General features: G+C 38.1%; 1 protein-coding gene across 9 annotated transcripts in view; it reads right to left on the reverse strand.

Annotated features, from left to right (window-relative positions):
• CEP112 (centrosomal protein 112) overlaps nucleotides 1-13,364 on the reverse strand; it is a 183,239-nt gene that overhangs the window by 91,546 nt on the left and 78,329 nt on the right. For all 9 annotated transcript variants that reach the window (XM_026067618.1, XM_026067623.1, XM_026067619.1 and 6 more), the window contains one exon: nucleotides 3,056-3,238. In XM_026067618.1, coding sequence (XP_025923403.1) covers nucleotides 3,056-3,238 — 183 coding nt within the window. The remainder of the gene's footprint in view (nucleotides 1-3,055; nucleotides 3,239-13,364) is intronic.

Genomic DNA, 13,364 nt, shown 5'->3' on the forward strand with positions numbered 1-13,364 from the left:
GGGAAGAGGGGGAAAAAGAAAAAAAAAAATCAAAGCAAGCCTCCTAGAAATAGATAAATCCAAGAGCCAAAGTGGAATACAACTGTTATCCCCAAATTGATCAGCAATACAAAAGATGATCCACTTAAATCAAGTTCCTTTCACAGAAAATATATTCAACATTGCAAAGAAATTGTAACATTATTTTATCCTTATTTAAATCTAGCAGTGTACTAACATCTTAAAATTTATACTTCCGCTCTGAGTAAAGCATTAATAAATACATTCATATTTGAAAAGCATGTAATGGTTTTGTATACTATCTTTTACAGTACCAGAAGACCTACATGCATGTAGAGACCTGGGATGCGCAATTAAAAAAACACAGACACACTCCCATCTTCATTAACAGCATAATAAATTTTTCTGTAGTACTCAGCTACAGCCATCTTTGGTAGTATAGTAAAAATATATATTTTAAACACTCACTACTCTTTCCATATGGAAAACAATTTAAAAAAGAAAAACAGTAAATACATATAATATCAGTGCTTTCATATCATCCAAACATTGAACGGATAGGTCCTTTACACCAAAACGAACTACTTGTATGTGATTAATGCTGATTATTATTTAAATTATATGAAATACCCAGCAATTCTACTTTTCATTTAGCAAAGCAAAATGGCCTCTTTTACGGTCTCAAAGCTTCTTCACTGTAATATAAATAAGTCCTAAAAATTACTATTGTCAATCGTGATTCAATTTTAACAGTTTTTTAAAAAGCTATGTCTACATAAACAGAGAGACACTGAATATTTCCTAAAAGACATTGGCCATTAGTCCCATTAGATTTCCAAAACATGCACTTTGRAGAGCATAAGCAAAGCTTAAAAATGTTACTAAAAATGTGCCATAATTCCATAGGAGACACTGGCATTGCCTACTAAGCTCACTGCAAAGACAAAAATGAATTCTAATGCAGATAAAGGAACTAAGAATGATTTATTTTCCAAAGGAAAAAGAAAAAAAAAAGTAAGTATCCTTGATAGCAGAGAGATTCTTATTAAAAGTTAAATTAACAAGAGCTCTTCTAGTCAGCRGCAAATGTATTTTCTTCCCTGATTTACATGTCATTCTCATGGCAGCAACACTCAAATGACTGTACAGGGATATTCAAAGTAGAAAGAAAAGCCCTGTAAAAGGCCAAAGTTTTTGCTATTCAGATTTTCATAATAGCTGGGATAATTTCCAGTGCTTTACATAGCAGCTGTAGTAGCACTACATATCCCAATGCTGCAAATGGAAAGCGCTCCCAAACTTTGTRCTCCAGTCTTTGCCAGAAATGGCACACAACAGAATTAGATAGATAGATAAACTTACAGGACATCTCCCATATCCTCCCAATTTCCTTAAAATATTCCCGTTACATCTCCATTCAGTATTATACAAAACAATAACTGTAATGAATGATAGCGTGTACACAGAATAATTCTGCATAATTAAAATAGTTTTTTTATCCCAAATAATACAAACGTTTATCTCCTTTTGTATGCAGGCAAACACAACATCCGGCACGTAGGAAGATATAGCTTTGAAAAGACGCYTGCAAACAGCTATATAGTTAAGGTACATCTTTCTTAGGCCAAAGGAAAAAAAAAATCTAAAGATTAAAAAACAGTCCCTTTAAGTCACTGTTCATTCTTAGAATAAAATTAAGGGCAAGGTTTAATTCTTCAGAAGCCACCTGAATATCCTCTTCCCAAGCGTTCTCACAAAAGTCTCTCTCATTTTCCTTGGAAAAACCATAATGGTGGAAATGGAGAAATATGTCCTGGTTCTGCAATATATCCCCCCATCCTCCCCCAACAAGCGGTTTGTTTTCCAACAGATTTTCTTAAGGCAGATTTTGACAGAGTCCGAGTCCTCCAAAGCTAAACAAAAAATTTTAATTAAAAAATTAAATCTTCAGTTCCACTTAGCCTGCATCTTTTACTGAGAACTATAATGTAGCTATCTAGTCTACAGGGAAGTAAAGTGAAAATGCCTTAATGCCAGAGTCTTGCATCACGTAGGGAAGGTGGTGGTATGCGGAAAACATATGCAGTTAAAGATGCCTTACCAAAATGTCCAGTTTTGGTATAGAATAATCCATGTATGATATGTAATTCTAATGCCGATTAGTAAAAATTATTTGCTGAATACTCTTTTAAACTATGAAATTTTTAAGTTTTACTRTTGCAGGCCTTTTTAACATAGGCTGTTAGGAAAATACACCATGCTGTCCTTACAAAATATATTGAAAAAAACGCAGTAAAAATTTTTTTTTTTGACCTGAAAACTAATAAAGATCATTTTCCATGCTGACAGTGCACATTTCATCCAGAAGTTTGAAGAGTCAAATGCTACCCCAGCTGGGGGTTATTCTGCCAAATGGCTTCCAACAGTGACCACAGAGATGGAGGATGGGAGGGGTGCATGTTTGCAGGAAAATAAACCTGATGGTAAGCAACCCCAAATCCAAATCATCTTATTACGTATCTGACATACGTGAGTCAAACACACAATACAAGTCTAGAATATAAAACTGAAACAGAAAGACATGGGAAAAAAAAAGGAAATAAAGCCATTTGCGAGTTACCTGCAGAGATTTAAAACAAAAAAAAGCATACGAATGAAGCAGATATAATTCATATGGATTTGCCCAGGAAGGAGAAAAGGAGGGGGTGAGTGTGAGGGCTGGGGGGGGAGAAGAACGGATACCTTTTTTCTTAAACAAATCCATCATGAAAGAAAATGAGACAAGATTATAAATAGGCCGAGTTATAGCGCACCATGGGATTTTTAATCTGGCTACCTGTGGTTTTTGCAGTTAAAGCCCTATTCAGCAGTGGGGAAGGAGGGGGGGAAGCGGAAAAGAAAAAAAGAGGAAAAAAGAAAAAACAAAATCACGTTTATATGTCACTTGCGCAAATGATCAAACAGCGTGCATTATCAACCAGGCTGGAAAACAGGAAACACTAATTGTCCCTGTTTTATAATAAGCATACGCTTTCCAAACATCACTGATTATTACCTGTGCATCGCGTTTCCGGCATTCTTGAGTTTTATTCTCGTGTTCTGTCATGGCAGCACGAAGCTGCTTTTCCAGTTTTTCAATTTCCCGTTCGTGATCTCGGACCAGGCAATCCTTCTCTGTGTTGTGCTGCTGGAATAGGTGCGTCTTCTCCTGTTCATGCTCCAGCTTCAGCTCCACCATCTGATTGGGCAGCGAGGAGTACAGTTCATCAATAGAACATCCTTGTCGTCATGACAACTCGTCTACAGCTTAATTTTCCCCTTAATTTCATCAAGTGGGCAATTTTTTTTACGTCACTCTTACCTCACCTTTTAAAAGCTACCTTTGGCATGACACAATTCCTTTGGACAATTTCAACGGCAAAGACAACTTAAGCAAATCCAGCGCATCCTTAACCAAATTGTTGGTACAAGTGTCAGAGCGTTAAGAAAAATTGCGTTGTCGCATTGTGTGTACGCTCCCCACGTATCCTGCTGTTGCTAATCAGCAGTGTAAAGGTTTCTAAATGGTTAATAGTCAGTCTGCTCTCCTCTTTGCTTAAGTATACACACACAACCCACCCAGCAGCGATCAAACCTTTTAAAGATTTCTTTATGATTTCCCAAATAAAAGCTCTTACTTCAATATTCATCAACGTTATCGCATATACAGTTGCTTTAAAAAAAAAAAATTATAAAAAAAAACAAAGCTGCATTATGCCGTTGTCAGCTACGGTACCCCAACATAAACAGATGTACGTGCTCCAGAARGGCACCTGCTGTGCCGCAAGCTTGCGCCACGATTTCATAAAAAGCGCTCTATTCTCCGGGTCCTTTCCCAGTGCGCGCCACACTGGACGCTGTGACCTTGGCCAGCCTGAGCCTCTCCCCACCAGCCTGAATGGCAGCGGCAGACYGCGGGCCTGGGCGCCGCGGCTTTGATACTAATCCTCCCAGGCTGCGCACAATGGCACCCTACCTGGCCCGCGCTCTACAGGCGGCCGGCTGCCTTTGAAGCAGGTGATGAATAGGGACTGCAGGAAGCCAGCTTCCCCACCGAACGCCAGGCCACACAGCTGCTAGCAACAGTCACTTGGATTTTTCTTCAGTTTTGGTGGATTTCGGGGAGGGGAGGAAGGAGGGGGGAAAAAAAAAAAAAAACAAAAAAAACCAAAAACCCCACACGCCGTTATCGGGAATATGGTGGGTTATTTTCAGCGTGAGAATCCGTCTTCAAAACAAGAAAAGCTAACGGTAGGAGCCTGCTCCGCATCGATCGGGGGTGTGCGAGGAGGGCGCCCGGGCACCTTATCTTAAAGCTGTAGCAGTCGATTCTGAAAACATGCCCTCTGCATTTACATTAGCTGTTTCGTGATTTTTGGTTTAAAAATCGAGGCAAAATAAAAAACAACAACAACAAATTCCCTTAAACTACCAATTACTATACTCTGAATTTAAAATTAAAACACATCTCCTGCTCTACAGTTCTGCAATAGGTCCCAGAGCACATTTCCAAAACGGAAACAAGTCAAACAGGAGCAATACTCTCCTGTTTAACATATCTACATGATTTAATAATACTAAAGAGCTCATTAACACAGGGTGTGAAATCCCTGAAGACGTTAAACCCGCCAGGATGCATATTTTATCTATACTGGACCTGCTATCATTACACAAAGTTCTTTAAGTCGGGTTTTTGCCCAAGGTTTGTGTACATAGTGGTTTCTTTTCAAATGCTATCAGTGTCCTTATTGCATCTAAATGAAAGTATTCTTGCTCCCTAAAACAATTTTAAGAACCTTGCTTGAATTCTAGAAAAATACTTTGCAGTTTTACATAAATCAAGCTGTATTAAAAAGAAATCATGATAGCAAGGGAGGCCTTTTTAGTCAAATTTCCCCCTCCCCCCAATTATTATTGGATTTTCAGCTGCATGCACCACAAAGTCTGGGGTAAGACTGTTCGTTGTGGGAAACTTCAATTATTTAGGCTTCTACTTTCTTTTAATTGAAGAGAAGAAATGGTAACAGGCAGAGGATGAGCGTTGGAAAGGGGCAAGGGACAGATCCTGCTTCTTCCACCTGTTACAGGATACATGTATTCCTCACCAATTTATGCAAGTAATTAAAATTGTATTTAGTAAGCTCTTCATTTACAGCATTTATATTATAAACGTCAAGTCTTCGAATTTAAAAGCAGAAAGAGTGAAAAGGGAATGTTCCCAATTTGTACACTGGGGCCATCTCACAATGTGTTATGTGGTAACGAAATGATGGAAATGTGAAGTGATATGTTTTATAAGAGGCAAATTCACTGAGGAACAAAATCATCACTTAAAGCAAACTACTTCCCATCTCATTCTTGGTTTGTTTGTTTTTTAAGGAATAAAATTTAATCTATGCCAACAAAACGGAGAAACACCATGCTGTTTTGCAGCAACAATCTGACTTCTTCATCACATTAAGCTACGTGAAAACTATATTAATTCATCATAAATCAGTACATTTTTCTGTCTCTCTTCTTTGAGGCAGAGCATGCCTCTATGAATGATGTAACACAATCACCTTCTTTAAAAATTGTATCAGTGTTGAGATCTCTCTACATCTAACACTATATACTTAGCACTTCATAAGAGTACATTAAAATGTCCACTCAAATGCTGCATATATGTGTTCACAAGACAGTTTTAGGTGCTAGGCATTTCAGACAGACAAGCAACAAGATCTTCACAAAGGGAACTAGGGGCAACACTGAAAAGATATATTCATTAAATAATAGCGTGTGCCCCATTACCATAATCAGGTCATATTCATTGTGGCTTAGACGTTTCCTCGTCTTCCCTCCCAAAGATGGAATTCTCTTATTCTCTTCTCCGGTCACCCGTTCCAGGCCGTGCCTGGAGATAGGATACTAGCCAAGAAGGACAGTCTGCCTGACCTCATACAGCTATTCCTGTTGTCATGCACTGTTCTTACCATGTAACACAAGTATTCTAAATTTATGATCTCCACTTACTTGGATTCTTCAATTTTTAATCCTCCCCACACCAGTATGATAGAACCGTATTCAAGGCAATGGCCAACAGCTGCCTCACTGCAGTCTCACCACAATTTTGCCCTTTATTTTTAAGTCTCTGCTTTAAACTGAAATTTAACAATCTTTCCTTACTCTTATGGGGGGGGGGGGGAGAGAGAAGAAAAAAAATCTTGGGAAAACTCTTAAAAAGATTAATCCAAGACATGTGACAGTGTTTTGCTATTCACTAGCATAAACGCACACACACGCAAACTGCCATGCAAAATGGGGCAATGTAGTTCAGGACTATTTACACATCAATACAGGACACTGACAACAGCAGCTACTTAAAGGTTGCTTTCTAATACAGGCAGACTCAATTACCCTAAATTCAGAGGTACGTTAGAATGAGAGTTAATTTAATAAGGACTTAAACTCAAGTTCTACTGCAGGTAGCACCAGTTCAGTCTGCATGTCTGAAGAACAAAGATCTACAGTAAATAACCTGCTGATTGCAGAAGATATTTTCAAAAGCGAAATATTTGTAGTATAATCAACATTAGCAAATACCTTTGCAAAGTCCCTAATATAGACAAGACCTTCTACTATACATTTTTGCTTTTACATCACACACTAAGTTTAGGTTTTTCAATTTTAGAACAATTTAGACTTGTTCTCAAGAACAAGTATGCCTTTGAAAATCTTTTTATAGTCCCTAAAGGAGGGAAAGAAAATTAGTTAGCTCACTGCCTCTTTGAAAAATGTAGCTGCTACAATAAATATTTGACACAGTATGAAAATTCATGTAAATTTATGTCCACAATTCCAGAAATGTTATAAGCAACACCTATATAAAATATGGTCTTGTATGGTAGGATGACTTTATTGGCACTCTTTTGCCATGTTTGAATTTCTTCGGGCTAGAGAAGCCACCAGTAAGTTATACGTCTCATGCCAAAGAACCGAACTAGAGCTCACTCGCACAGCATGCATATAGCACATCTCTTTGGCAGGTGTTCTCTCTTATAAACATTTAGGCACATTTTCAAACATGTGACCAGAGATTTTATTTTCCGTTCCTCAGTTTGTAAATCAGGTGTCTTCATTATCGCTATTCCACTCACAAACAGCTCTACCCTCCGACCTGCACTATCCCCAAATGGCAACCTTGGCAAAATCTCGTATTTTCTGTCTCCTAAGCCTATAAATATATGTGTGCGTTTCATGAGGATATGGAGATGACCCATCTCTGCAAATACACTGCTTCTAAAAGTAATCTGGTATCACAGACTTGAGATGGAGTATTAATCATGTTCATCTCTGGCTCAGCATGACTTTGGGCAGAAAAGAGGGCTCTTCAGTGCAAAGCAACAGAGCATATCCAAACTATTTTGCAGTAAAAAAAAATTTATATAAAGTTTTTTTTAAAGTACACTTTTTTGAGATTTCTCTGTAATTTGGAACACTGAAAGTACTCCCAAGATAAAAGGGCTGTAACGAGCCGAGGGCAAATGGGACAGTGACCAAAACATCACAGCAGAACCGCGTATTGCCCTACAGGTATTTGTTGCCTCGACGGTAACATACATGCATGGCCAATGCATTTTACTTTATGTTTCATTGCAGGCTGAAATATTTTAATTGGCATGACTGTGTTTTCTGTCATGCTTTACCTCCTAATCAACTCGCAGTAACTACCTCAGCAGCAAAGCAAGAAGTGCAAGAAATTCTATGAAAGACACAAGCTGTTGTTTGGCCAAACTGTAATTTGATTTATCCTCCTCTCTGCAACAATATCCTTTTAAAAGACCACTCGGGTATATACCTAATCTACAAATTTTAATTTACAAGACCTTCCAGAATTTTGATAGTTTTAAGGTATGGGCAGTGCAAACATCACATCAGTCCCCTCCATCTTCCCAGTCATTCTAGCATGAATAAATTTGCTAAAGCTGTTTTTAAATCACCAACATACTGGAACTGAAGTTGCAAACCCCCTTGATTAAATTACACTTAGTGCTGTGGTGAAAGTCAAGAGGTCACACACTGCTCTCCCCAGCCTCCCCACCCCGAGAAAGCCAATGCAATCTGCAAACAGAAAYAGTTCTTTCAAAATAATATTTGCAAATGTCTGTTTGTGGCAGGCTCAGGTACAGAATTGACTGTACATATGCTTTGTTTAGGGATGCAGAGTTTATCCAAGGACCTTCTTTGAACACTGAGAATTGACTTCACAGGAATTCGCAGGCTGACTTGCTATTTACTTCAGGCATCAATTCACGCTCCTGGAATCACATCTCTTCTCTCCCTCCTCCCCCAAAGCTGATTCTGTTGACTATACAGGGAGCTCAGGCTTTTAACTCTGAATCACGTATTAGTTCGATGCCTGAAGGAAACTGTATAAATACCCATCTGTCTGGTTAACAATTCTGTAAACAGGCATGGCACAGCTAGAAGATTTTCACCTGTTCTTTACTAGAAGGTTAAATTCATACCCTCTTCCCCATTTGTGAGTTTTAGCTATATAATGAAGCAAAAAGTCAATGTTGATAACTGAAGAAACTGTTCCTCAGATATTCTGAGCAAATGGCATTCATCTGTGTGTTAGGATGGTTCAAAGGAAACATTTATGCATCCTGGATTAATTTATTAAATGAAATTTATGCAGCTTGTTGCTGATGACATGAAAAATTCAGAGCCTCTGCTAACGTGCTCATTTGGCCTCCATACAAGAACAGCCTGTATTTCAATTATCTTAGACTAAAAACAAAGAGGAGAGGAACAAAGCTTTTTACAAAGACAGTATCCTTATGACTAAATCAGCACTAAAAAATGGATTMTAAATCTCCGAATATACCTGGAGTGTTTAAAGTACAACTAAAAAATGACTGCAACACTAGCCTATTTGAGAAATAACATATTTGAGCAGGTCTTTGCAAATGCTTTCTCCACTCATGAGTGGGTAACACATCAGTCAAAAAGAAGCTAGAAGAAACAGAAAAAGAAGAYTGAGGCCAGAGGAAATGCTAGAATATAAGTGTGGTGGAAGGAACTCACAACGGTGAAAATGTACAGAGACAAAGAAGTCTAAATGTTAAGCTTATCTCTATTAACACAACACATCGAATCCCTCTGAAGATTTAAGCATGAAACTGGAGTCAGAGTTTAACGTGTAGATACAGCAACTATTTCTTGTGATCCAACTAGTAATGCTCATAGCAGTTTTGAAGACAGAAGGACCAGCTGGAAGATTAGTTAAGCTAAAAGTAATATGCCAGAAAACCACGACAGGACTGTGAGCTCAGCACCTCCAACGTAGGGGAAGTGTCTTCTCCTCTCCCCTTCCTACTTAGGAAGGCAGAGTGACCACTGTTAAAGCAGAAGGTACTAAGGAACTTGGGCTCTTGAAGAGCCACAGACTCTCCTGCGCTCTCCATCCCTCCAGCTGACCCCTTCCATGTGGCCTGGCTGCAGAACTTGCCTCTCTAGCACTGCTGATCCACTGAATCCCACAGCTCAGCACATGACACCAGCTTTTCCCAGCTGCTCACAAGTTCTTTCCACAGCCAGTGCTCCTCTGCCCTGATCCATCCATCCAGCCATCCCACGTCCATCCACAGCAGCTCCTCCGTTCCCCCACACTTCAGCCCTACTCCCTGTTCCTCAGCTAAGCTGTATTTTTCCTCTCTCTCACTAGGTCACAGCCTTTACACCACYCTTTCATACATAATCTTTTCTGGCTCCATTTCCTAGAGAAGATAGAAAAATTCTCAATGAGGACACAACTTTCGGAACATTTAACTGCTGAACTCTAGCAAATCTGAGCTAAACGATGTTGATTACCTAAATACACTTGAGTAATCTGGACTAAATAATGTTGATTATCTAAATTACAGTTGAGTAGATCTTCAAGGGAAAAATAAAAAACACACCCAGGTCAAAAATACCCTACTCCCAGCATTTCAAGAAAGCATCACTACAGTTCTAAGCAAAAGCAAAATGACATCATCTCAGCCTTAATCACCTAAACACTGCTGAAATATTTTGGCACAAGGTTAAATAACTAAAAATTAGCAGGGGAAATGCCCAACCTTTAAAGGTTCAGAACACTAACTATTCTTTAGACTATTTTTAAGAAAGCGCACACAAGATCTTTTAAGTGTTTGGAACCTTAATAACAAATGGTGCTGCTAGCACTGTGTACAGATTTTATTTCTAAATATATGCATCTATGTATAAAAATAAGGTTGTGATTACAAAATTCATATATTACCTTTGTCATAACTGTATGTTTTTCCTTTAAATCAATCTCACTAGTAAGTTATAAAAGAAAAGGTGTACAGAAAGATATAAAAGAATATTCTTTTTCCTCCCCTCCTAACATAATATATTCCTCTCCTCCAGCATACTACTAAAATAAGAACAATATCCCTACACTACCTTAAATAATTGCCCTTGCTACTGGCAGGTAAGATTTCTGCCATGCCTTTTTTCACCTTTACCCAGCTGATTCTGTACTTATCTACCTCTCTTTTGTTTAAATAAAAGGCATAATTTAAGATCAGCCATACCTCTGCCTTGCTCCAGACTTGAAAGTCTAGACTATTTCTATCATCTTTAACATAATTTCAAAGTGATTTTCTTGTTAAATATCCAGTAAAACATTGCTGAAGGTGTCCTGTTTCTTTCCTGTTTGACTAAACACAACAAGACGACAGCCCTAATTATTCCTTCACAAGTTTTGCAAAGTCAGGACCTAACAATAAATGTCGCATGAAAGGATTTCCTGAGATATGGGGAGATTCTTCAGCTATCAGGTAATACTTTTCCTAGCTTTCCACTTTGCTAGGTAAGCATGAATAATTATTATTTTAGAATGGAATAAACACAGCTAAAGAAAAAAACAAAACAAAAGGAAAGATTTATAAATTAAAAAGCATGTCCATAACACCGCAAATAACACCATCCTGCATCAACATTTTCACAGCACATTCTCCTTTCTACAAAAAAGATTTCATAGACTTTGACTCTCTTACTAGTTTTGCATCTCTAAATAAATAAATACCTATATATATATGTATGTATAAAATGGACAGAAATAAGTTTCCACGCGAAACTCCAAAGACTGGCTAAGTAACACAAGGCCGAAACTACTTGCCCAGGCTCTGAAGGGTTTTCTCATGGCCCTCGCTGTGAAGCCCCCTTGTCTGAAGCCCTGTGCTGTCAAAGCCTTTGCTTTTGTGCCACGGCCAGTTTGGAGGGTTTCAACACTGCAGCATGTTTTCCAGCAGTGGCATCTTCTCAGAAAGCACCCAGCCAATTTGGATATGGGGAAAAAGCAAATTCGTTAACTTTGCTGTTAACTTGCCTGCCTGAAATCTGTTATTGTAAATTTGGGACATGCATCCTTTCAAATATTGGGGGCTTATGAAAAATGATTTCAGCAGAAACACTTCCCAGGTATTTTGAACTAAACAGAGAATGTAATTGGAACATTAAAAAAAGGCTGGGGGGGGGGGGGGGGGAGAAGGGAACATAAAACCAAACAACCTTTTTTCCTGTGCTGATCGGGCCATAAAGCCTGCCTATAGATCCTGGACCATTTCAAAGGCAGGAAAGGCTGAGGCCTTCACTGTGGTGTCCATCGGCTTTGAAGTGCCGAAAGCAGCTGCTCCCAGCAGATAGGGACCGTGGGGCTGTTGGAGTTATTTTTTTTCTTCAAAATATACTTTCAAATTTAACAGCTGCAAGTAGAACAAAGTTGAGTTAAAGTATATTTAAAGAAAAAAAAAAAGGCACCAGTTTCTAAGAGTGTTCTCAGTGGATACTTCAAAAGAAAGTGACACTGAATCAGATGAAGCTGAAACCCAGAGTGACATGTGACAGCTGAAACCAAATACTGCAAGTTTGCAAAATTTCTTTTTTGCTTTACTAATAAGTTCAAATGAAGTTGAAAAGTTAACATAATAGGAACTGCCATGGCTTGGGGTGTGTGTGTAAATCTTTTTAAAGGAAAATCAAAATATGACGATGTTAGGTTGTATCACTGAATCTAATCTACAGGCACATCAGTCTTTCAGACCTATAACCAACATTCACATTAGTCATCTCTTTGAAAGCAGTATTCAAAGAGAGCACTGAGAAGCACACACAATTTGCCATTCATAAATCCACAGCCCTCAAGTTCCTACACCTTCAAAATGCTCCTCGAGTTCAGATCGGATAACGCACCACGTCATTTGGCTCTTCATTATCAACTTGATTAAACTTATGGACGACTGAAGTCTCCAGTAGGTTGTCAGTGATACCTCAGCCACTCGCCACTCCCATCCATGCAAACATATTTGAAGATCAATTTTCATTCTCTTTATATGTGAATTCCATTTATAATAACATTCAGACACATGAGGCAGAACGTTGCAAAGCCATTTTTACACTTCTAAGATAACTAAAGTATCCAGTTTTCAGCTGCATATCTCTTTCCTAACTAGAAGTCTGCCAGGGCCATGCTGAAATGCACTACCTCTTCTAATTTACTGGTTAATTAAACAGTTTGTTTAAATCAGTCTGTTAATCCCAAAGTAGTAACCAAAGAAATACATAGTAAAACGAGACAAGGAAAAGTCTACTTTAAAAATAGCATAAAATTTCTGAAGCAGAAACAGAGCAACACAGACACAGAAGTTGGAACCTCTGTTTCAAATAAAGGGAAATTTTAAGAGTGGAAGAACAAAGTTCATGCCACTTTGTGGTTGTACTGAAGTAGCCTTACATTGTAGGAAGGACAATGCAAAATAAGAGTTTCCAATGATAATCCATTAAAGTCTGTAGTAAGGGTCACAGATTCTTCGTGTTTGCAAGCTTTTAAAGAATAGTCTAAATGAAATACAAACAGAAATAACAATAAGATAATAGGACATAAACAGGATACTTCTGTTCAAGAGACATAATGGTACAGGGGAAAACAACAAAAATAAAACACAAACCATTACACTATTAGTCATTATCATTTTCTTTTAATGCACAAAATAAGGTGGGCATTTGGCCGAAGAGTATATTTATGCCTTTATATTTCTTACCACGTTACACTGAAAGAAAAAAAAATAAATTACCATTTGTTGCTAGAAAAAGAAACGTCATAACATCCATTTAATTTCTGACAAACTGCAGATTAGTTTTTATCACTATAGATCATGTTCCTAAAACTAGGAACAAAATGTTTGAATAAATGTCTGCTTACTTGGGACTTTAAAGATACACCACAAATTATGAGAACTGTAAAGGAAAAAAGTGAACCATCCATAACACTAAAG

Source organism: Apteryx rowi, unplaced genomic scaffold (assembly GCF_003343035.1).
Source record: "Apteryx rowi isolate R43461 unplaced genomic scaffold, aptRow1 scaffold_26, whole genome shotgun sequence".
NCBI lineage: Eukaryota > Metazoa > Chordata > Aves > Apterygiformes > Apterygidae > Apteryx > Apteryx rowi.